Here is a 23,847-nt window from a genome sequence, read left to right on the forward strand (position 1 = left end):
CTTCACGTCTTGCCCCCAAGCAACAGCAACATTTTGATAATTTGAAAAACAGAAACGTTAGCTTGATTGTTTCTAGTCTAACTGACTCTAGTAGAGGAGGACTGCAGTTTATTTATGAGGGATATTGCATATCAAAGCTTGGAGTAACTCCATTTGCTGCCACTGATAATTATTTAGTTCTTAGTATATGATGTTACTTTTGCAGGATTTGATCACTTATGTTTATTTTCTTTATTTGGGGGCAGTGGCAGCAGGAAATGAGGTCTGTGACAGGAATTGAGATCCATAGAATCACAGGATATTGGTGCTGCTGGAGAGAGTGGGCAAGGGCCAGGAATGAAAAGATGTCCCATTGCTGTTGTATGCCAGACACTGTGGTAGGTGCGTTATAATTTATGAACAGCACATGTATTGATAGACGTAATTTGACAGATGTGGAAAAAGACTCATCAAGGAATTTCTCCAATAGATAATGTGGCGGCAGAAAAAAATCCCAGTTTTGTTGTTGTTGTTGTCCTGTTTAGGGCTATCAAACCCGTGTCGTGTTCTTTCTGATTCATGAGGCTAACTCCTCCGGGAGGAATCTCGGCATCAGCGCTGCTAAATTCTAAATTGATATGAGTCAGTAAAGGTCTTGAGAGAATGTGGATTCTGAATCAGTAGGCCTGGGGTGGGGTCTGAGAACCTGCATTTTTAATTAGCTCCCAGATACTGCTGATGGCGTTGGTTTGGCTTCCTGGTAAAAGGGTCTCCAATACAACACTGCTTTAGCATCATTAGAATCATTGTCTGACATTGCTTTTATTCTGAACTCTGGTTTAATTTTTAATCAGCCTTTATTACAGTAAATGGAACAGGAGAGCAAGACAAGTGACATTGGTTTTATTTAGGAATGGAAAGAAGCCTTTTGACATTCATGGTGTTTAAGGATTTTGCACAAGTTAGAAAGAAATGGAGACAGATTGCTAGCAATTGAAAGGAACTTTGTTTTTCCACATCTACTGTAATGTCTGATTTTCTCATCATATGTTGCCATCCACATTCTAGAAACCAAATTTTAATTAAAGAGAACACATACACAACTACATCTAATGCACAGCATAGAAAGATCACAAGTTTGAATCAGCTGACCAATGCTTTAGTGCACTGCCCAGGCATTAGAACTGGATCACTTCCTGTCCCTTTAACTCGGACGCAAATAGGTTGATAATGGCAGCTTTAACTTTCCCCATTATATCCAAGTTGAATGCGGCAGTGATTTTATCCTTCAAGTGGCTATGCTTTTTCAAATACTGAAATACGGCACTTCTTTACTGGCTGACCCTGGATAGTGTAAGAAAAGATTTATCTTATAGCACCTATGGGGCACAGGCAATTTGTAGACATGCAATTTTCATGGGCCTTGTCATCTTTTTAACTTCCTAAGGGTCAAATACATACACATAAATAGCATAATACTCAAGAAAACAAGCAAAAATTTTAAGTGTCTTTTTAAAATCACTTTTAAAGGTCTAGGAATCTTTTTAAAGAAGACCAATAAAATGACATAAATAGGTCTTAATCTGTTTTCATAATTAGCATCCAATTAAGATATGCCATCAGTTTTTATTCAAATGAAGATAATTAAACTATTAAGATACTGAGTTCAATTATGTCCTCAGCTCCAAATTCATTCACCAAGTATCAGATGTAATGACACTTTAATAAAAAGAATTTCTGCTTTTGAACTGTGGTGTTGGAGAGGACTCTTGAGAGTCCCTTGGACTGCAAGGAGATCCAACCAGTCCATCCTAAAGATCAGTCCTGGGTGTTCATTGGAAGGACTGATGCTTAAGCTGAAACTCCAATACTTTGGCCACCTGATGTGAAGAGGTGACTCATTTGAAAAGACCCTGATGCTGGGAAAGATTGAGGGCAGGAGGAGAAGGGGACGACAGAGGATGAGATGGTTGGATGGCATCACTGACTCAATGGACATGGGTTTGGGGGAACTCTGGGAGTTGGTGATGGACAGGGAGGCCTGGCATGCTGCAGTTCATGGGGTCACAAAGAGTTGGACACGACTGAGTGACTGAACTGAAAAAGAACTTCCAACTATTAAAAATTATGAGCTTTAAAAGTATGTTACAGTCTATGTATGATATCTCAATTAAAAATGTCTTATGCTTATTATTTGCCTTTTGAAACCAAAAGGAATCATTTGAATGCTGGTATTAGAAATAGACCCCTTTCTATGTGCATATAGTGTACATGTACATGTCTAACAACTTCAGGTCAGAGTTCTACAAGAGTAAATCAGGATCAACTAATTTGCTAGGGAGTGACAGGCTGTGAAGATTTTCAAATTTATTTTTCTGGTGGTACATGATTGCCTAACATATTAACAGATGGCAAACAAGAAACACAGGCATTTCACCTTGATATAAATAAATATACTCTGAGTTTCAATCTGGCTTCTTTCTCCCTGTTCCAAGGCCCAGTATGAGATTTCAGCAAGTCATCACACCTCATGGGAACCCACAAAAGTAAGATTTTCCCTGCTGCTCTGGGTGTGAGGCTGCAGGATTATTTCCTTACTGGTTTTCAGGCCTCCATCAGCAGCTGCTGAGTCCAGCTTTCACATACCTCTTTGTCTAAGACCAACTAGATGGGCTAGAGAGGAGGGCATCCGTGAGGAGGCACCCCAGTCATGATACGTGGTGAGGTCTGAGCACAGGTGACCTGAGAGCATTCTCAAAACTACAGCTTTCCAGCCCTAACTTACAAAGACCATGAAATATTAAGATGAGTGTAGGAAAAAGACAGAGCAGATACACTGAAGGTGGGGACAATATTGTACATACAGCTTTATTAATGACTCCTGATGTGCAAGGTCATGAGGGCAGAAATGATAATGAGCACACACATGCACAGTTCAGGAGGGCTGTCCAGACTGCTGACCGAGCACTCAGGAAACAGGGTGGACAAGAGCCACTGACTCATTGCTAGCCTCTGCACAGGACAGTCATAAAACCACAGTACAGATCAAGTTCCCTAAATCAACTTGCAGACGAAATTATCAGTACTAAATACTTGTAGCTGAAAGTTTAGAGATTTTCGTGGCTAACAAACCTTCACAGGTTGAGAGCTCCATTAGAGGAAAAAGTACAAGAAAACCAACGGAGCTGCTCCCCAGAAGATGCCCACATTTTCTAATACGTGCAAAACACAACGCACCTTTAATATTAACAGCATTCTTTCCTCTTCAGGCTAGAAGGCCATATTATGTACAACTGCTAATAAGTCATTAAGAGACATACTACTGGAAAGGTACTGAAATTCAATTAGAGAATATCATGGTGGGACTCATCATTACTTTTCCTTTGGGTCTAAATATCTTGGCTGCTCTCCCTATTTAAGTATCCAAATACAGATTACGTTTTGTGCCTTTACTATATTACTATGGAAATAAATCCCCAAAGTAGAAATTTCTTGAAACACTGAGCAGAAATTCAGAGATCACTTAAAATTAAACATATACAAAATACACACGGACATATTCATTTTCAGGGGTATATAAAGTTTAAGTAAAAACAAAAATTTTTTTTCACATATAGAAAGTGAAAATGCTGTTTCAGCATAAACTTTATTTTTGTGCTTATTTTACAGAGTTCAGAATACACGAGGCACATTATTCGATGACAGTGAGTAGCCTTTTCAGCTTCTGTTTCTTCTTTAAATATAGATGCTGACAGAAAAGATGGATTAGATGCAGTCTACTTTTTCCTCAGTTGGCTCACTTTTCAGAGGATTATAAACCATGAAATGAAACTGAGTAAATGTTGAAAGTTTATTGCAAGCAGCACCTGGGGCCAAGAAGAGAGAAAGCCGTTTGGTTAAATGTAGAATGCACGTATTTACAACCAGTAGACACCGCTCCGGACACTGGCCATGGTGAACCTGCTGTCCAGGCAGGCCATACCAGTGTGTGTGTCCACCCTAGTGCCCATCTGCTGACTGCCCACGAGACCTCACAATGTGGGCTGAGGTTTTGCTCCTATACATACGCGGTCATTGCTCCCATTATTTTAAAGTTTTCATACCCTTTTTCAGCAGAAGAAAATTTTCAGGTACATTTCCTAGTCACTGGTCCATTCCCTGTATCCATCCATAGTCCTCCCCTCCCCAGGCTCCCTGTTCATTTCTACTCTTCTATGCCCGTGGGTGGGGAGGCTAGTTTGTCAAGATGGTCTCTGTCAGACAACAGTGACTTCTTCCCTGGCTCAGACACCTGGAGGGCATCCTTTTAATGCCACTACTTTCAGCATAAGAAGCTGGTCAATTTTAAATTCATCTACAATTATATAATTATCATTTTTACATCCTGTTAAATGCAACTTTGAGCTTTCTAAGGTTTATATCCTAAGAGGGAATCGATGAAATGGACTTATTTTAGACGTAAAGCCTTTTCCCCCATAACTTATATTGACTTTTGCATTTTAGTACTTAAAAAAGCATAAGGAATTCCTCCACCAAGTTTTCAAATACTGAACTGTGGGAAGTAAGAGATCAAAGCACAATAATAAGCAGTCTAACCTAATAAGTTGTATTGATCAGTAGGCCGTGTATCTTCCCCATCTGAAATCTCACTAATGAGGAGTGGCCGTGGTTGATCTTGAAGTGCTTTGAAACTGATAGGTTCACATGGAAAGTAAATGAAGCAAACGATATGCCTCAAATACAGTGCAAAAATAATTCTGCTAATGCCTTTAGTTTACTAATTGGTAATACATTTTGTACCTCGGAACCCTGAGATCTAAATGACTGAGGCCTTTAAATAATGAACGGAAAAGAAGTGGGGAAGATCATTTATCCCTACCTACTTCTAACAAAAAATGGCATTTGACTAGATTAGCCCATCTCAGTATGCACTTGAGCTGAAGCTAAACTTTCCTTTGGACAGATGTCAAGGCTAAGAGCTAAAAGCCAAAGACTGGATCCTAACCACTGCCAGTCAACAAGTGCATTTTTAACCCTTTGGGGGTCTTGACTCATCAGCAGTGAACACCTACTCAGCATGGCCCGGTTTCTGCTGCAGAGGACTAAAATTCCTCACAGCATTTAAAAGTCTCTATCCTCATCAACATTTGCAGGTCCACACAAATATGAATTTCAAATCAAACCCACCATAACTTCCGGTCACGTTGGCACATATCACAGCCCCAAAGAAATTGGGAAAATACTTCTGGATTCTTGAGATCACTTTTTCGCATGCTGTGGTTGGATTTTCTCCTCTTCTCATATATTCTACAGCTTGATAGCTGTTTTAAACAGAGGCAAAACTCTAGTATCACAGAAAAAACAAACTCCACAGTTTGATTACTTGAGTTTCCATGTGTAAAACCAACAAAATTGTCACATTTGATATAATACAGTGCAGACAGATGAACAGAGGCCCCTAACTTCGGTGGCAATCATCAACAGAAAAGGAAGTAATCTTGATACCATTTGTCTTTTCAGCTCACCCACCCACTCATTTCAGATAAGAAGTAATGTATTTGGCTTTGGCTGAATAACTGTTATTTAGTAATAACAGCCTAAAGTCAGAAAGTATAGAGTACAGTTTCTTTAAATAAGAAACAAGGCTACTGTCAATGGGGAGGAATACTAGGCATGAACAAAACACCTAACCATAAGGGTTATCTTTCCGTCAATAATGGTACATAGTGACCCCATTTTCTATTTTTGTGGTCAGTTTTCACGTTCTCAGTGGCCTTACACTTTATTTAAATAGATCCTAAGTATTCGCAACTGTGTAGCGCAGTGAGAGGTACTATTCCATTTCAGAGGGCTATGATTGCTTCATTTGAATGATTATGCTTCATCTGAATGATTATGACTGTAAGTGATAGTGTGAAGAGTTGGTAAGCAGGGTCTCTAAAAGGTTCTGCCACACACAGGTTTGGGTCACGCGGCAGAGATGATTAGGTTCTATGCTGACCGACGGCATCGCCGCCCGACTCTCTGCAGTCACAGATGGAGGAGGACACACCTTGGGACGAAGCGCATCAGGATGTCCCCGTCGCCCGTGGCTGCCGCGGCCCCCACCATGTCGTCGGCGTAGGCCCCAGACCCAGGTATCGGTGAGTCGCCTATTCGGCTTTGGGAGGGCACAGCATGGTCATTCAGGGCGGGAAGGCAAGTGCAGAAAACTCTCTTAGATGTTTCTGCTTAGTCACTGACTACCACTTCAAGTAAATTCTTCATCGGAATACAGATAAGCAAGATTTTCCTTAGTTTTTCCACTTGGGTTTTCACAACCCTGCACTCCTTACACGGGGATCAGACAGCAGCCCGTCACATGGAGGGGGCCCACACAGGGTCACGGCGCCTGTCCCACCACCACCACCCTGCGTCGTCTCAACAGGTCCCAACTGCTTTTCCTCACCTATAATCTATAACATTCCTGCTTTCCCGCTCACACGCCAGCATTTCAGCAAGCTTTTCCTTGCGTTAACAATAAACCTTCCATGCTTTTCTGCTACTTTGAAATAGAAGCCCAGGAATCTTTAAAGACCGCTTGAAGTCTGGCTCTGGTCTTCCTTCCCTGCACTTGACCGATGTGCAGTTTTGCTCCGGCCATCCTGAGCCCTGCACCCGGGCGTGTACTGGCTCGGGTCAGCTCGGGCCTTGGCCTGGATGTCCCCGTTCCCTGGCTCAGGCTCGGGGTCGGTGCCCGGCCTCTCTCTCTGGCCTCCCCGACTATCCCAGCCTAATCTGATCACCCCTGAACTCTGCAGCCCTGGCTGAGACCCCTTCTCCTTTGCACTTAGCAGCTACTCATGTATCTTCTTTCACAGTAAACTCAGCTGTGAGGGCAGGGCTGTGCTGTTAACACTCTTCATCCCCCAAGGCACCTAGGACATACTGGCTGACATTCAATACATGTTTTCGAGATCTGTTCTTTTAAAACACTAACCCAGGTATTTTGAATTTTATACCATTTGTAGATGTACCAGCAGCAATATTTCCCATCTTATGGATGACGATCATGCCTAGAAATTTAAAAAAGAATATATCATTGTAGGTACCACCTCTACAGTGTACCTCAAATAAAACCAAATAATTGAGCAATTGGCAATATAAACATCCTCTTCCATTAATTTCAGGTAGAAAACAGCAGGTATCTTGGGGATTCTGAAAATTACACCAGTGGTATATAATCTGTGTGTTTTAATGGCCTGGTTTCATGGCATCATTTTGTAGGCATCCCGTTTCCTCACTTCAGACTGCTCACTTTTCAGTGTCTCTTCAGCGGTTATGCCAAAGAGGATCACTGCTGGAGACTAATGGAAACTTCCAACATTACTGGAAATGACTGGAAACATCATTTGAATGTGGTAAACATAAAATTATTAAAGCACTTAATATCAAACAAAGATTTAAAAATCATCAAGTGAATGATCATTAGATTTTTGTATAAGGTAACTGACCAAAATGTATACAGATGATATGAAAAGAATGTGTGTGTATGCATATGTGTATATGTATTTTTTCCCTTAATTTGCAATTAATCAAAATCACCTGGTTCATGAATAAAAATAAAGAAATTTAAAACTACAAGGAACCAATTAAAAATAACTGACTATAACCATAAAAACTGTAGAGAAGACAAATTACCAATAGTATCATGACTGTAACTGTGTGCTGTATTTTCATAGGTGACACCATCTCGTTTTAAGATAGCAGGTGGTTTGTAGGGTCCACAGTATTTTGAAGAATCTGGTATAACATTCTGTAAATAATATTTAAGTTTTATTTTTTTAGAAAGGGTGATTTTAGAAATCAGCAAGTGGTTATGTACAATCACTAAACATTAGCAAGAAACCAAAAGGACATCTGGTAACTGAAAGGTAAGAATTAAAAGCCAAAGGTTAGCTAAGTCTTATGTGAACAGATGGATGTAATTTTGCTAAATACCTAGTCAAATCTCCGAATCACCCAATATGGACTAGACAGCTATAATATCTGGAAAAGATACCCATTTTTTCTCTGTGTATGCCAACATTTCTCAGCACAATGGCAAATATAAATAAAGATTTTCTTTTTTAGATTAGATATGATTTTTAAGATTAGATTTTCTTTTTTTTTTTGGATTCAAAGAAATCAGATATATAACCTGATTTTTTCAATTTTAGAATCTGTTCCCTGGCCAAAGAAGAGTTATTCTGAGATTTAAAGCAAAATCTATTTGAAAACCTTCCAATTTTCAAAGCTAGGTTCATGTGAGCATATTCTAAGTTGTACTCTCAGATTCTTTTATGAATCTTAGAGGCTCAAGAAAATAATCCAAATTCATAAATTCAGCATGTGGACCTGGATTAATATTAAAGCAAGAAGCCTACAACTCATGTCTCATCCATTTGTGCACAGGGTGCCTCCCATGACCTGGTGTCAAGCAGTGGCCTCTTTCAAGAGACTCCCTGGTTACTCAAAGGTAATTAGGATTTGGTGAAGAAGCAGACGAGAGACCAAGGTACTCCAGAGAAGGACTCTACTGGGAAAGAAAATCTGATTTAGGCTAACGTCCTGGTGGTTCAGATCATAAACAGTCCACCTGCAATGCAGGAGACCCAAGTTCAATCATTAGGTTGGGAAGATCCCCTACAGAAGGGAATGGCTCCCCACTCCACCTGGAGAACCGCATGGACGAGGAGCCCGGCGGGCTACAATCCATGGGGTCACTAGGAGTCGGACACGACTGAGGATTAACACTTTCTTTGCTTTCTCACTGATTTGAAGACAAATTATCTTTCTAGTAACAGACACCTAATAGTATAAATCTTCAAGGTGAATAAGGGCAAAATATAGCATATACTTCCCATAGATAAACTGTTAAGAAATACTTTAGATGAATGGTTTCCAAACTTTGGGTTTTTAACACATGGAACCTTTTGCTACAAAGAAACAGAGAGCGGCTGCAGTGAGGCAGCCCCTTACCCCAGAAACCTTTTAAGTCTGAAGCCACAGCCAACGGGGATGTGGATCCGATGCGGCTAGGAAGCTTTCAAGACCACCTGTGCTCAGAGCTGGCTCCAGTCTTTGGTTCCAATGAGCAACCAGGGGTGCTAACTCACACTGCAGGCAACAGGTGGATGACCGAGAGCGGAAGCACTGTCACTCAATATTTTCAAATAACTTACTTTAAAAAATCATGCATACGTACCTTCCAGTAATTTGGTTGGCAATTCCGAGCAAGCCAGTCTGAATGAAGAGCCTGAGAAACGTTGGTGGATAAATCCTCATTGACAAAGCCCATGCTTTCGGCAAACTTGGTGGCTGGAGATTGGGAACAAAAACGTAAATGAGTTAAATGTCTTCTTTTAAATAAAATGTATGTACAGGAAGTTCTGTGGGTCAGCTGTCTCCCTTGTGGAGCACAACAATCCAGGGGGGAAACACAGACAGCCCAGGGAGGACTCAGATGCGAGGAGTGCTGTGGGCATGGGTTTCCAGGTCTCCACTTGCTATGTCCTTCCTGACGCTCATCTACTGACACCTTGTGATGTGTGTGAGGACAGTTCCCCTTTCCCTCCAGATCTCGCTCCTTCTGCTTTACAAAAAGAAAGGGACACCCTGGAACAACAGTGACTCTGTGGCTCTAACTGGGGTGCAGTGCCTGGCGTGTAAAGAAATGCTGAGACACCCAACAAAGGCACCACTGATTCCACGAAGGAGTTTTTTCCTGGTTTTGTCGGGTAGCTTTCCATTCTGAACGTCGGCAAAACTGAAGGATGCCTCCTGGAGTTGTTCACTACATCATTAAACGATGTAGCAAATGTGATTTTTGATTATAGATCACGGTATGATTTTTAGTATTTACCGAGGAAGGTGTTCAAAGAAGTACCATTGTTGGAGCAAAACTCCTGTTCCCACCTTCTGTCATTATATGTCTCTCAGGTCTTACACCCATAAAAACGTAACACAAGAAGGGAAATGATGCTGAATCCTTGTTCCCCTCCGGTAATTACTCATTTGATAATAAACTGATTTCTAAAAAATCCTCCATTAAAGATGAAGAAAGTATGATTTAGAAGTAACTTATCCGAAGTTAAACAGATGTTATGTAAAACAGCTGGACTTTGAACTTAGGTCTGCTTTTACGCACCATTTTATACTGAGCCCTTTTTTCAGAGTGAAGACTAGAGCCAAGAGACAACGTAACGGAGCACAGTTGAAACATACCCGCCTCTCCTGCTAACAGCGTGTGTGTCGTGTGTTCCAGAACTTTGCGTGCCACGCCAATGGCGTTTTTAATTCGTCTGAGATCTCCCACTGCTCCCACGTTCATGGTAGTGCTGCCAGAAACAAGCGCGGTAAGATTAATTCAGGTAATTTTATATGTTCACAAGTTTTTTACTTCAAAGCGTCTGCCTATAATTTGGGAGACTGGAGTTCAACCTCCTGGGTCGGGAAGACCCCTGGAGAAGGCAATGGCACCCCGCTCCAGTACTCTGGCCTGGAAAATCCCATGGACGGAGAAGCCTGGTAGGCTACAGTCCATGGGGTCGCAAAGCGTCAGACATGACTGAGCGACTTCACTTTCTTTCTTTCACTTTCATAGTGTTTTGTAGGATTAAACTCCACCGTCTTACCATGGAAGCGACAACACGTTCAAAAGTTCATACAAATTCCCACATTCAGACATTTAAGGAAAAAAAACCGAAAATCAACTAGCCATATACTCCCAAAGCACTGGCCTTCTGAGTTTTCCACCGCTCTGGCTTTTGAAAGGGCCTTTAAGTCTTCAGGTGAGGCAAACCACAGGGTTCAAGGCTGGCAGGTAAACAATGGTTTCCCAGGTACACGTTTTTGTACTTTAAGGTTCTCTCTGCTCTAAGGAGACCACCTACCTTCATGTGATATTTCTCTTATGATAATGATTTTTCTTTTCAAAAAATTTTTAAATTGAGGTGTAGTTAATTTACAGTGTTGCATTAGTTTCAGGTCTACAGCAAAGTGATTTGGATTCTTTTCCATTGTAGGTTATTACAAGATACTGAGTATAGGTTACGTCAAAATATATCAAAACTTATACATTGTGGGGGAGGGATAAATTGGGAGATGAGACTGACATACACACGCTACTATATATAAAATAAACAGCAAGGGCCTCCTGTCTAGCACAGGGAACTCTACTCGTAGTCAGCAATGGCCTAAATGGGAAAAGAAAACAAAGGAACGTGTGTAACTGACTCGCTCTGCGGCACACCTAAACTAACACTACTCTGCACATCAATGACACGCCAATAAAAAAACTAAAAAAAGAATAAACACCGTATATATTTGTGCAATCTTGCTCTGGGATTAGGACTGCTGCTGCTGCTGCTAAGTCGCTTCAGTCGTGTCCGACTCTGTGCGACCCCAGAGACGGCAGCCCACCAGGCTCCACCTTCCCTGGGATTCTCCAGGCAAGAACACTGGAGTGGGTTGCCATTTCCTTCTCCAGTGCATGAAAGTGAAAAGTGAAAGTGAAGTCGCTTAGTCGTGTCCGACTCTTCGCGACCCCATGGACTGCAGCCTACCAGGCTCCTCCGTCCATGGGATTTTCCAGGCAAGAGCACCGGAGTGGGGTGCCATTGCCTTCTCCGGGGTAGAAGACTGACCAACTGCACATGTGACTCCGCCTGCAGCAAGGCCGCAGAGCGCACAGGGCCGTGCGGGGCGCCCCTACCCGTCCATGATCATGGCGTCCAGCGTGGTCTCCGCCGACTCGTCCGGGCTGCCCCCGAAGCCCACGCTGCCGTCGCATTGCTCCTGCTCGCAGGTCGCGCAGCCGCTCTCAACCGCGTCCAGGGCCGACCCTCCGGCCGCCAACGTCTTCCACGCTGGGGATCAAATCCCAACAGTGCTTGTGTAGATACCTATTTCCTTTTCCGTGCCAAAGGCAACAGACCAAAAATGGCACGAAAACGCCTATTTTAAAAATTGTTTGCACATTTACTCCAGTTAAGTTGAAATTTTTATCAAGTGCTACAAAGAAGTTAGAATGATTTAGACAGAATTATGTAAGACAGTTCTTACCATGAAGAATCCAAAGGCTTCGGCTATTGATGCAAAGTGAGGGTTTTTTCACTTATTAGTACCCATTTCTACTACGTGTGTGAAAAAAGAATACTTATATAATTCTGGGCTGTGCAGGAATGCAACCGTGGCAGGTGCATTCTAATAACTTAACCTCTCCGGATCGGTTTCCTGTTATTTAAAATGGGGATACTAATTACACAGTACTTGAATTAATGAATTAATCCACCTGAGCCCACATTGGAATTATCTGCTGTTATGGTACTGTTAAGGACACTTGCTGTGATAGAGGCTACTTCAGTAGGTATATTTTTATTTAAAATATTAGGTCTATTTTAAATAATCTGATAATGTAGAAAAAATCTTATTTTGGCTCCAGTGGCCATGCCTTTAACACTAAACTATGTTCTCCAGAGCCCCACACACTGAAAAAGGGAGGCAGAAAGAAGGTCTTCAGTAGTCAATTTCTTTACCAATAAAAACAGAATCCCTTGACGGGTTGGTGCTACTATTTGTAAATAATTTAAGTATTACTACTGAAAGAACAGGCTTCAAAGTACATTTAGAGAAGTTTCCCCCTTGAATTCAGGCAACATAGAGAACTGTCTCCTGCCTGGGGCTATGAACTTTCTTTTCTGTCTCCTTGTCACTGAGAATTTCTTGCAGCCTGTTTACGCATTCTCTGAATCATACGCACTGCCTGTAACATACAAACTTAACACCATCAAATGCTAAAGCCAGTTCAGCACCAGAAAATTCTATTAGTAGCCTCTAATCGGGGAGAGTAGAAGAAGAAACTCCTGAGGCAGTTCGAGTTGAAATGAATGGAACACAGTAAGAAAATGACAGAACCATGATATGTACAGGATGTTACCAAAGCACATAAGACAGGCACCTGAATCAGACTGGGTCTGAGGGTGCTAAACGAGGACAGGTTTCCTAGAGGAGGTGATGTATTAGTTTAGTCGTTCTCAGTCCCAGCTGGCTGCAAATCAACATCACTTAAGCAGCTTGGGGAAAAAAAAAGTTTCGGTTCAAGCAGTGGAATGAAAACCTAGAAGTGGGGCCCAGGCACGTGTATTTTTTGAGAAGCTCTGAGGATGATGATAATATAACCAAGACTGGAACCCCATATTTCTGGTGACAAATATGGCATGTCAGCACATAGCACAGAAAGTAAAGGTGAACAGACGATGTTTTATTTGGGAACTTGGTCGTTTGCCAAGCTTAACTAGAGAGTTACTGCGGATATGTCAGGGGTTAGAAAGCAGAGGTGGTGGGGAAGACCGGAGACACAAGCATCGAAGACAATAAAAGGCAAAAGAAGGGGCAGGGGCCCCTGAAGTCTGAGCAGAAGCCTTAAGTGCCGTAGGTCAGGGTGGAAAATAGTGACTGGCGTCCGAACAGGAGTCACCCCGCCGCTGAAGACCTAAAATGCAGCTGTGGCGGAGAGGAGGGTGCGGCGCGGGAGACACCGCGGCGCGGAGGCTGCGGAAGGTCGGCCGGCTCCCGGCTCCCAGCCCCCTGCTCCCGGCCTCGGGCCGGCGGCGGCCCGTCCGCCCGCGAGCTCGCGCAGCGCAGCCCCCGGCTCGGCCCCGCACCTGCCACGGTTGCACTCCTGAAAGGCCAAGTGTTGAGGATCAAGGGCAGCTGGCCGATGCTGCGCGCCGGGGCTGGGCCGAGAAGCAGCAACAGCAACGGCAGGAGGAGACCCGGCTTCCGCACCATAGCTGCGCGCCCAGACCGCCGCCAAAGGTCACGGCCGCCGCGGACTCGCGGCCCGTGAACCCGGAACTCGTGGCCCCGGCGCCCCGCCCATCGCCCCGCCCCCCACTCCCTTGGGGCGCGGGCCCAGATCCTCAATTCTCGCGAGCCGTGGTTTCCGCGGCCCCCATGGGAGTTTTCAGGTCAACCACAGTGCTGTTGGTTGGTGCTAGCGTCCTTCTGAGGTCTATTTTTTCTTTTTTGGGGAAACTATTCAGCCAAAAATTAGTATGACATTGTTCGGCTTTGGCTTACACGATCCTGGGAGCTTTTAAACTTGATTTCATTAGTTGAAGTTGGTCAATTTGTGAAATTTACAGTGTGCTCGCTGCGGTTCCTAAACGCAGATACGGGGATGGTTATTGAGTGTTAGGGGCGGCTCGGCTATAAACCAGGTTTATTTTAGATTTCTCCCACCCTACCTGCAGTAGTCTCTCCGCTGCGGTTTTTGTAGGACGTCCTCTGGTTATAAATCCCTGAGCTGAAAGGAATGGGGGAAACTGGAGAAGCAGAAATTAACAACTATCTATACAGCTCGCTGAGGTGTGCTCTGTTGTTCCTCCAGGGCGAGAAGCTACCTCTGTTCATTTCTGAATGTGTTTTACTTGTGCCTGGCAACATTAAGTGCTTAATAAATGTTTGAATACAGGCAGAATGGAGACTTTACCTTGTTGAAAGATGAACTGAAGCGCATTAAAGATTCTGGGAACTATTTCTAAGTAGACATACTGTAAAACAATTCTCCTTGAGTGTTCATTTAAAACCTTCTATTTATGTGTATCTAATTTACTTGTTCTTAGCAATTAGATTTAGATTTGCTTTTGGAAATTTCAGGAAACATTAAACAACTAATCATTTTAAGTTATGTTTCTTGCTGACAAATTCTGCACCTGAGGGAAGGAGCTTCTTTGACTCTGTAAACAGAGGTAGAATTAAAAATACTCTTGTTTAATGCTAATAGCTTCAAAGATTGACCTGTTCTAATTAAGTAAACAAACTTAAATTAGGTTTCATTTATGAAGATTATCCTAGATCATATGAACTTGAAAAACTGGTTAGTTAGTTTCTATATTTCTGTGAGTATACTTTATTTACTGTTTTCCTTTAACCCAATTAAAATAGAGCTCTTTACAAATTAATAGTGCCAAAACTGGGAAGCTTAAAAACTCATACAATTATAACACACATAGATACTATAAACGTACAGACAGATGCAAACAGAGTTTTTATAGCTTTTGTTTTAAAATTTTAGCTATGAGACAGGTATGATAATGCAAAACCCACTAGCTTATAAAAGATCATTGTGTTTCTGGCAGATGGAACAAGTTAAGGTTATCTCTTCAGATCAGTTCAGTTCAGTTCAGTTGCTCAGTCATGTCCAACTCTTTGCGACCCCATGAACCACAGCACGCCAGGCCTCCCTGTCCATCAGCAACTCCCAGAATCCACCCAGACCCATGTCCATCGAGTCGGTTATGCCATCCAGCCATCTCATCCTCTGTCGTCCCCTTCTCCTCCTGCCTTCAACCTTTCCCAGCATCAGGGTCTTTTCAAATGAGTCAGCTCTTCACATCAGGTAGCCAAAGCATTGGAGTTTCAGCTTCAACATCAGTCCTTCCAGTGAACACCCAGGACTGATCTCCTTTAGGATGGAATGGTTGGATCTCCTTGCAGTTCAAGGGACTCTCAAGAGTCTTCTCCAACACCACAGTTCAAAAGCATCATTTTTTCAGCGCTCAGATTTCTTTATAGTCCAACTCTCACATTCATACGTGACCACTAGAAAAACCATAGCCTTGACTAGACAGACCTTTGTTGGCAAAGTAATGCCTCTCTGCTTTTTAATATGCTGTCTAGATTGGTCATAACTTTCCTTCCAAGGAGTAAGCGTCTTTTAATTTCATGGCTGCAAGCACCATCTGTAGTGATTTTGGATCCAAGAAAAATGAAGAAAGCCACTGTTTCCCCATCTATTTGCCATGATGGGACCGAATGCCATGATCTTAGTTTTCTAGCTTTTTGCTAATATTTACGAAAGAGACTCTTCATAGGCCTAGATTGCAAAATAACCTTTTCTCTCCCTGTCTCTCTCTCCTTCTGATAAGAATTACCTTGGTTTCTAGAGAAGACCATGTAGAACAGTTACATCTCAAAAGAGTGAAAGAGTGCAAGTTCCACCAAGAAGGACTCCTGTTTGTAAGTCCAAATAATTTACAAAATCTGAAAGCATTTTGAGATGAATTGGGGAGGTTTGGGGATTGGTTAAAAAGAGAAAAAGGAAAAAAAGCAAAGGAATGAGTGTGCTGTGAATTGTTTCTAGAGCCGAATTTCTGTTCTTGTAAAGACTCTATTTGTAATACAAGTAAAATGTTTTTAATTCCTCAAATAATTGGACTGCAACCTGAATATTCAGAGACTGACCCACCTCCAACCACTTATCCTCAATTTGTTTCTTTATGCCAGGGAGAAGATCTTCCACTAAGGTAAATATCAGATTTCATTGTTTCAGATTTAGAGTTCTGTGTCTTTGGAGTGTTTTAGTATTTCCTTCCACAAAGGCTTCATAATGTGTTTCTTTCCTTCTGGGTACAGTTTTATTTTTAGTTTAGAGGTCCAAACCTAAAAAAATATAGATCTCAGCCTCTTAAAATCAGCTTTCAATTTGGCCAACTTCTGACAATAGAGCTACTTTAATATAAGTTTTAAAAAATCCTCTCAAATACTTCGTCAGGTTTCAGCTGGGACAGACAGTAAATATTCCTGACTGTATTAAACAACCCTGTGGATGCAAGGACTTCTCTTGTGGCTCAGCTGGTAAAGAATCCCCCTGCAATGCAGGAGACCTGGGTTCGATCCCTGGTTTGGGAAGATCTCCTGGAGAAGGGAAAGGCTACCCACTCCAGTATTCTTGCCTGGAGAATTCCAGGGACTGTATAGTCCATGGGGTTGCAAAGAGTCAGACACGACAGAGCAACTTTGACTGGATGCAAGGGGCATTCCCCCAGGAGGGACAAAAGATCCTACTCCCCTAAGATCTGGCACCACCTGCAGGACAGACAAAGGAAAGACTCGGTGTTCTCCTGAGATCTGGCAGTCTCAGTGGGCTGCAACCCACATGTCTTCCAGGCTGTGTGTGCAGACTTCCGACCCGAGAACTGTCAGGCTAAGTTCTCAGTCCACAAACAAGACAGACCAGCAGGCAGAGCTGTCCCTGGGAGAGAGTCACCACCAGTGAGCACCTGAAAATCTAAGTCACGAGTCACAACCCGAAGATCTAATTCTCACAAATGTTTTTTTCCTGCCAAGGTGGATTTGGAAACTGTTCCTTCCTCTTAGGCAAGCCCCACAGTAGAGATATGGGAGAGCTGACTTTGGTCAAAACCCCCACCCTTTGCTGGCTTCGCCAGTTTCCCCAGGATTCCGGCTGCAGGCCCTGGAGCAGGTGGGGTGTCACAGTGGGTCTCATCCAGGTCCCCAGAGACCATAGAGGAGGAAAGATAATGTTCCCTCTACCCTTTCTGGTGAGTCTTGACTGAGACCCCTTTTCTCCAGGGCACCTCCTGAGTGGAGGTGAAAAGCCCTCCACTGTGGCCTCTCTAGTTCAGGTGACCTTTGTGAGTTGAGCCTGCCTGTTCAGCCTAATAACAAAACTTGATTCACCTGCGGTGCCAGGCAGAGCCGGGTCGAGCTCACGGCAGTCCCCGTCCACCCCAGACCCAGTCTGGCTTCTGTGCCAGACCCGGCCGGACTCCAGCCAGTTTCAGGACCCAGCACAGACAAAGGAATGCTCAGTTGAAGTCGGAAAGCTCAGACGAGTTCCGGGGGGACTCACCCACGACCTTCAGAGCCGGCAAGAAACCGTGAGCTTGGGGCTCAGCAGGTACCCGCGTTTGCTTGCTCTTTGCCACTGTGTGTGTGGGGTGGGGGTTTATTTCACTCTCTCTTCTGACGCTGGCACTGTTAGAGGATAAACAGTCATATTAATTTATTTTATTTATTTGAGCAAAAATCAATTTGAATCAGGAAGTATCCAATCTAGAAAGTAGCAGCTCGAAGGAGCTGTACAAAATGAGACAATTTCACAGGCAGAAGGGAATGCAAACAAGGTGGTTACACCAGCAATCTCCCTCCCGCCAAAAAAAAAGGCAGATTGGTTGGTTCAAGATTACTTTCCTTTAGGGCATCAGGGACCATTTTTGTGCAAGACAGTCTTTCCACAGACCGGGGGTGGGGATGGTTTCGGGATGACTCAAGTGCATTATATTTACTGTGCAGTTTATTTCTAATCTAATGCCACCGCTGATCTGGCAGGAGATACCAGTTGGCGACTCACAGCTTGGAGACCCTTGCTTTAGGGGAGGACAGAGGGCTTCACGAGCAGATTACCTAACTAGTACTGATCAGATGGTTCCTGACTGACTGGGTTACCTTTCCATTTCTGGAAGAACCAGAACTATTCTTGTCAGTCTTGGTTTGATGATGTGGAGCTTAGTGATTCCGTTTTGGGGGCTGTCCTCTTGTTTTCAACCACATGCATGGCTTGTTTGTTTAGCTCAGTTGTCTGGGGAGATGGCAGAGCATGAAACTTCAGGGGCTGGAATGCCTGCCTGATTGTGAAGGGAAACCATGTCACCAAATGATATAGAGGAGTGTCTATAAATCTGTGCAGACTTTTAAAAGATTAACTTGGTAGGAGTTGTAAGGTTTACAGAAACTTCATGGCTCTTACTGCTGGGAATTTAAGTATAGTTTAAACAGCCTAAGATAGCCTGGAAGAATTATCCTAAGATAAAGAAATGCTATTAAAAAGTTAGGTGTAATTGGAGAGAAGTGTTACAAATTTCTGCTCAGGGTTTTAGGAGGAGGAATGAGTCATTTGTGCTGGGGTAATCAGGATAAATTAATGCCAGCTGAAATTTAGAAGAGGCGAAACAGGTTGAGAAAGCAAGGAAAACGTGCACTGTCTTTTCAATTAGTTTTCGTTAGCACCTGCATTGAGCCTTAGTGTTCTTGATATACCCTAGGGGGCCAGGCCAAGCCTTCAGGAAAATACAAAGTTGCATGATGCGGTACATGAGAAAACTGGTCTCTGCCCACTGCCCTGTATAGCCATCTCTAGTTCTTCTGTCTAAAAGAACTGGACTTCGTTGTGCACGCGCAGTCGCTTCAGTCATGGCCAGCTCTTTGCGACCCCATGGACTGTAGCCCACCAGGCCCCTCTGTCCATGGAATTCTCCAGTCAAGAATACTAGAGTGGGTTGCCATTTCCTCCTCCAGGGAATCTTCCTGACCCAGGAATCAAACCCACATCTCCCTAGGTAATATTATGATAAGGCAAGACAGTTATTTGTTATTTTTATTTAAATTTAGAATGCATTACACAATTTTCTTTGGTCAAAAGCTTGCTTTCCTAAATGGAACTTACTGTGACTAGCAATACTGTGGGAGAGTTCTCAAGTTCTGGATTTTAAAATATTGTTGTTGTTTAGTTGATCAGTTGTGTCTGACTCTTTTGCAACCCCCACGGACCCTACTAGGCTCCTCTGTCTATAGGATTTCCCGGGGAAGAATACTGGAGTGGGTTGCCATTTTCTTCCTTCAGGGGTATTTTTCAGACCCAGGGATCGAACCCTCATCTCCTGCATTGACAGGCAGATTCTTTACCACTGAGCAACCAGGGAAGTCCCTTTTAAAACACGGGGCAACAACCTATCGGCATGATTAATTCACATAATATTCCCTTGGCACACTTTTCATCTGTCAGATGGAGAAAAAAGAGTGTTTATCGTAGAAAGTTTAGGGAATAAGTTAGGAGATGTGAGAGAATGGTAAAGTACTATGAGAATTCAGTTGTTTAATTGGCATTTGCCAAGCAATTGATGTCAGCGAGGAGGCAGCCCAGAAATACACAAAGCAGCAAAAAGAAATTTCGCCATTCAGAATTTTATATAGGACTAATAAAGAGTTGGCTGGATACCTATAAGGCATTTTGTAAAGTAAGCACTTTGATTTTCTCGACTGTCTTAAATGAGAATTAAAAAGAATGTTTTCCATTCTCTAAAATTTGGTTTAAATGCTTAAAAAGATGATCCATGGCAGGGTTGAGAGATTTCTGGAATGCTTTAAAAGCAGCATCCTCCAGCCTTCCCAAATGGAAGCTTAAGCGTTGTTACTAGTAGAGCCTTCCTGTGTTGGGTGAGGAGGGGCGCAGGTGGCTATAGGCTCCCCTCTTTTCCTCTAAACTTCATGGCTTTCAACTTATCAGTCTCAGAAGGATGAAGAGTTGAGTCTCTCCTGATAGCATTTGAAGCTGTGGTTCCACAGAGGATTTAACGCTGTAGTTGCAGGGAGTCTGGGTATTTCAAATCTGAGGCTTAAAAAACTAAGCCATCCCCTCCGGCTTTTGCACTGATGCTGTGAAATCCATTTGAGAAACATGCTCGTGTTTTGCTACTCATTCAAAGCTGTAAGCGTGACTTGGCATTGAAATAATAATTTATTTTTTCAAAAGCTCCCCACTGAACTACTACCTGGGTTATCTAAATACAGGTTACTTATTTGATTGGCATATGCTCTTGTCAGTTTTGCAGACCGTAAGTAATGATGGTTGCTAATGTTAGAACGTTGTGGTACCGCGTTTCTCATTTCTGTCCAATTTTACACTCATCCTGGGACACTTGATGGTTCTACCTGATTGAATATTCTAGATGTAATTAGAGTCAGTATATAGAAATGTGTTATCTTATTATTTTCTAAATGAGAAAACAAAGAATTCTTCCTTTTTGAAATATTTTTTCTGGTTCACGCCCTTGAACCCATTTGTCAAATCATAGGAGATTCAAATCCCAAACTTTTTTTAAAAAACTTTTTGACCTTTAAAAATCATCTTGGTGCCTTACAGGACCAAGATTGTGTAGTAGAAGATGGCCCTATTAAATGATTTCAAGGTAAGTTATATGAATGTGCTACAATAAAGTTATAATAAGGATATAGATGACTCTACATGGTGGAATCTACTTTTATGACAGTTGTTTACCATGTTGTGATGTCTTCACGAATGTGATTCTTTACAGTAATAAAGGAGGGCGCAGCAGAGCAAGCTTCGCAGTATCTTCCTATCAGTTTAAACATTACCTGACACCACTGACTGGTGTCACAACTGGTTTTAATGAAGAAATTTGACAATAAAAGCAAAATCATAAAAAAAAAACCTCAGTGATTCACAGGATTATGCTCACCATTTAAAATAATGCTCATCCAATGATCATGATTTAAGTGGAAAAATATTCTAATATGAACAAATGTGTCCAAGTAGTCTGTTCTTTCCCAGTGGTTCATATAAACTTTGAAAAGGAAAGGTTATTATACATGTGACTTAGTGTTCATTTTTTAGAAACACATATGTGGTCAACAATCTGTCAGTTATCGCTACTCTAACCCGTATTGAAGATAAGGCATTAACATTTTGGTACATATCTGTTTGGTGAAAAGTCTTGAGAGCACACACACTGGTGTATAACCTACCTTTTAAAGATATCTTGAGCCTCTTTGCATGTCACTAATATTCTTTACACCATTTTAGTCTTTTTTATTGTGAAATATAATGCAAATATAGAAAAGGACATAAAGCAAAAAGATACAAAGAATTTTTCATAAAATGAACACCCATGTAATCACCACCCATGTCAACAAACAGAATATTTTGAGCACCCCAGAAAACCCTTAACCATTCATACAACATAATTTTTACTGGAGGTATGACATTCATCTCTGTCTAAACAGAAATTTACTGTTTTCTACTGCCTTTTACTATTTGGCCAAGAAGTTTGTTCAGGGCTTTTCTACATACAAAAACCCTGAACAAACTTTTTGGTCAACCTAATAGGTGAGAGTGAAAGTCACTCAGCTGTGTCTGACTCTTTGCCACTCCATTGCCTATACAGTCCATGGAATTCTCCAGGCTGGAATACTGGAGTTGCTAGCCATTGCCTTCCCCAGGGGGTCTTCCCAACCCAGGGATTGAAGCCAGGTCTCCCACATTGCGGGCAGATTCTTTACCAGCTGAGCCACCAGGGAAGCCCAAGAATATTGGAGTGGGTAGTCTGTCCCTTTCCCAGTGGATCTTCCTGACCCAGGAATCGAACCGGGGTCTCCTGCACTGCAGGCAGATTCTTTACCAACTGAGCTGTCAGGGAAGCTCAGCCTAATAGGTGTTTGTATATAAATCATTCTTCAGGATTAGCCTGTCAGGTAGTACATTGAATTTATATGATAGACTGTAGCAATTAAGATAGTATCATGCTAGCTCATGGGTGAAGGTTAACACCAGGAATTCAGGGCCCTTGCATGGCTCAGGTGGGTGGGCAGCATCTATTATTAATGGGTTTCTGAAGAGTCAGGACGGATTTAGAGTTTAGGCCCCTCTCCAAATTCAGGGCAGATTCAGAGTCAGGTGGCTAGAGGAAATGAGCTCTCATTCTGAGGAAAGGGCTTTTCTACTCACCTACCATCTTTATCATTTTCTCATCTCTTTTATCACCATCTTAGGGAGCTGTGAACTGGATAATTTTGATTACATCCCAAGGCCCTGATGGCATTCAGGAGTTTAGGTGCCCTAATTACCTGGCAGCCTTAACAGTAAACATTTAGGTCACACATCTTTAAACCGTTTGAATTTCACAGGTTTAGGATTATGATGAGTGTGATTTTGAAATTTTGTATTGGCTTTAAGTGCTCTCAGTATCAAATAACAGAAAACTCAGTGAAGGTTTAAAGCAAAAGGAATTTACTTTGTTGCACAAAACAAGAGGTAAAAAGGTGCTGGCCTTGGCTCAGTAGCTGGAAAATGGTAAAGCATCTGCTTATAATGTGGGAGACCTGGGTTCAATTCCTAGGTGGGAAAGATCCTCTGGAGAAGGTAATGGCACCCCACTCCAGTACTCTTGCCTGGAAAATCCCATGGGTGGAGGAGCCTGGTGAGCTACAGTCCATGGGGTCGCAAAGAGTTGGACATGACTGAGCGACTTCACTTTCACTTTACTTATCTTACAGTCACATTGCTCCAGATATTGCATCTGCATTCAAACAATGGGGTGGAAGAAAGATCTGGTGGTATTAGGCACACTGTCTTTGCCTTTGTATCAGGAAAGCAAAAGCATTCCCAGACACACCCAGCAGAAAACCACTTCATTATCATTGGTCAGAGTGGTGTCACTTGGCCTTTTCAGTAAAAACCTTCATTCCATACTCACAACATTTTCTTTTTCTTTCCTTCTTTTTAAGGAAGGGTCTGGATGCCACTTCTGTGTCAGTGTAGTACATAATAGGAAGAAAACGTACAGGAAGAGGTCAGATACTGAGGGGACCTTGAGAACTTAAGACTTTTGTAAGTTTCTTCAGTCTTTTTGAAAGATCTTGGACTTCATCAGAGAGTAAACTTGGAGTCTGAGCCCGTCTTATTTAGATCTCAGGGATCAGAAGAACCTGATTCAAAATCAGAATGACGACTCTGGTGCTCGGGTTGAAAGGAACAGGGCCATTCTCCCTCTGCGATAGAAAGATGATTATTTTTGAGAATAAGAGATTAAAGGAAACAGGGGACTTTGTACCTGATGATCTTCTCTGGGAGTCATAAAAATCACCTGCCAAGATTATAGCGAGTTTGAAATGGTGACTAGAAACTGGTGAGGGATTCTAGAAGATTCCTTATTTCAAGTATTCATAAAGGTGGGCGGTAACTGAACAGGACAGACGGTGGAGCAGGAAGGCAGATCCCCATTTGACGTCAGGCTGCCTGGTGTTGCCGAATCCTAAATAATCACCGTCTTTGCTTTTCTCCAGTATCATCTTAAATGACCTGACTTATAATGTAAAAAGTGAGAATCATCCTGTACTCGGTTGACGGGAAATGTGTTGGTATTGCTGATAACGGCAACATCCAGACTGAATGCTGTGTGTGTGTTTAATGAAGAGTCAACAGACGGGGTGAATAGAGAGCTGGAGAGCGGGGAGGCTGTGATA

At 42.5% G+C, this 23,847-nt stretch overlaps 1 protein-coding gene across 1 annotated transcript; it reads right to left on the minus strand.

Moving 5' to 3' along the window:
• Nucleotides 1-2,821: 2,821 nt before the first annotated feature.
• AGA (aspartylglucosaminidase) lies at nucleotides 2,822-13,874 on the minus strand. Its single transcript, XM_043454368.1, has 9 exons — nucleotides 13,665-13,874; nucleotides 11,714-11,867; nucleotides 10,225-10,337; nucleotides 9,206-9,318; nucleotides 7,660-7,774; nucleotides 6,959-7,034; nucleotides 6,032-6,139; nucleotides 5,167-5,300; nucleotides 2,822-3,845 (listed from the first exon to the last, which is right to left on the minus strand). Exons 1-9 carry the CDS (start codon nucleotides 13,789-13,791, stop codon nucleotides 3,745-3,747), a joined length of 1,041 nt encoding a protein of 346 aa, XP_043310303.1. The 5' UTR covers nucleotides 13,792-13,874; the 3' UTR covers nucleotides 2,822-3,744.
• Between the last annotated feature and the right edge of the window lie 9,973 nt (nucleotides 13,875-23,847).

This window comes from Cervus canadensis, chromosome 31 (assembly GCF_019320065.1).
Source record: "Cervus canadensis isolate Bull #8, Minnesota chromosome 31, ASM1932006v1, whole genome shotgun sequence".
Taxonomy (NCBI): domain Eukaryota; kingdom Metazoa; phylum Chordata; class Mammalia; order Artiodactyla; family Cervidae; genus Cervus; species Cervus canadensis.

Excerpts from the sequence above, each read along its gene's own strand:
- AGA (XM_043454368.1), bottom strand. The coding sequence starts at position 13,791 with ATGGTGCGGAAGCCGGGTCTCCTCCTGCCGTTGCTGTTGCTGCTTCTC. Across the intron at positions 7,775-9,205 it reads GCCAACCAAATTACTGGAAG|AATGTTATACCAGATTCTTC; the intron begins GTACGTATGCAT and ends TATTATTTACAG. Across the intron at positions 5,301-6,031 it reads CTGATGCGCTTCGTCCCAAG|CTATCAAGCTGTAGAATATA; the intron begins GTGTGTCCTCCT and ends TGTTTAAAACAG.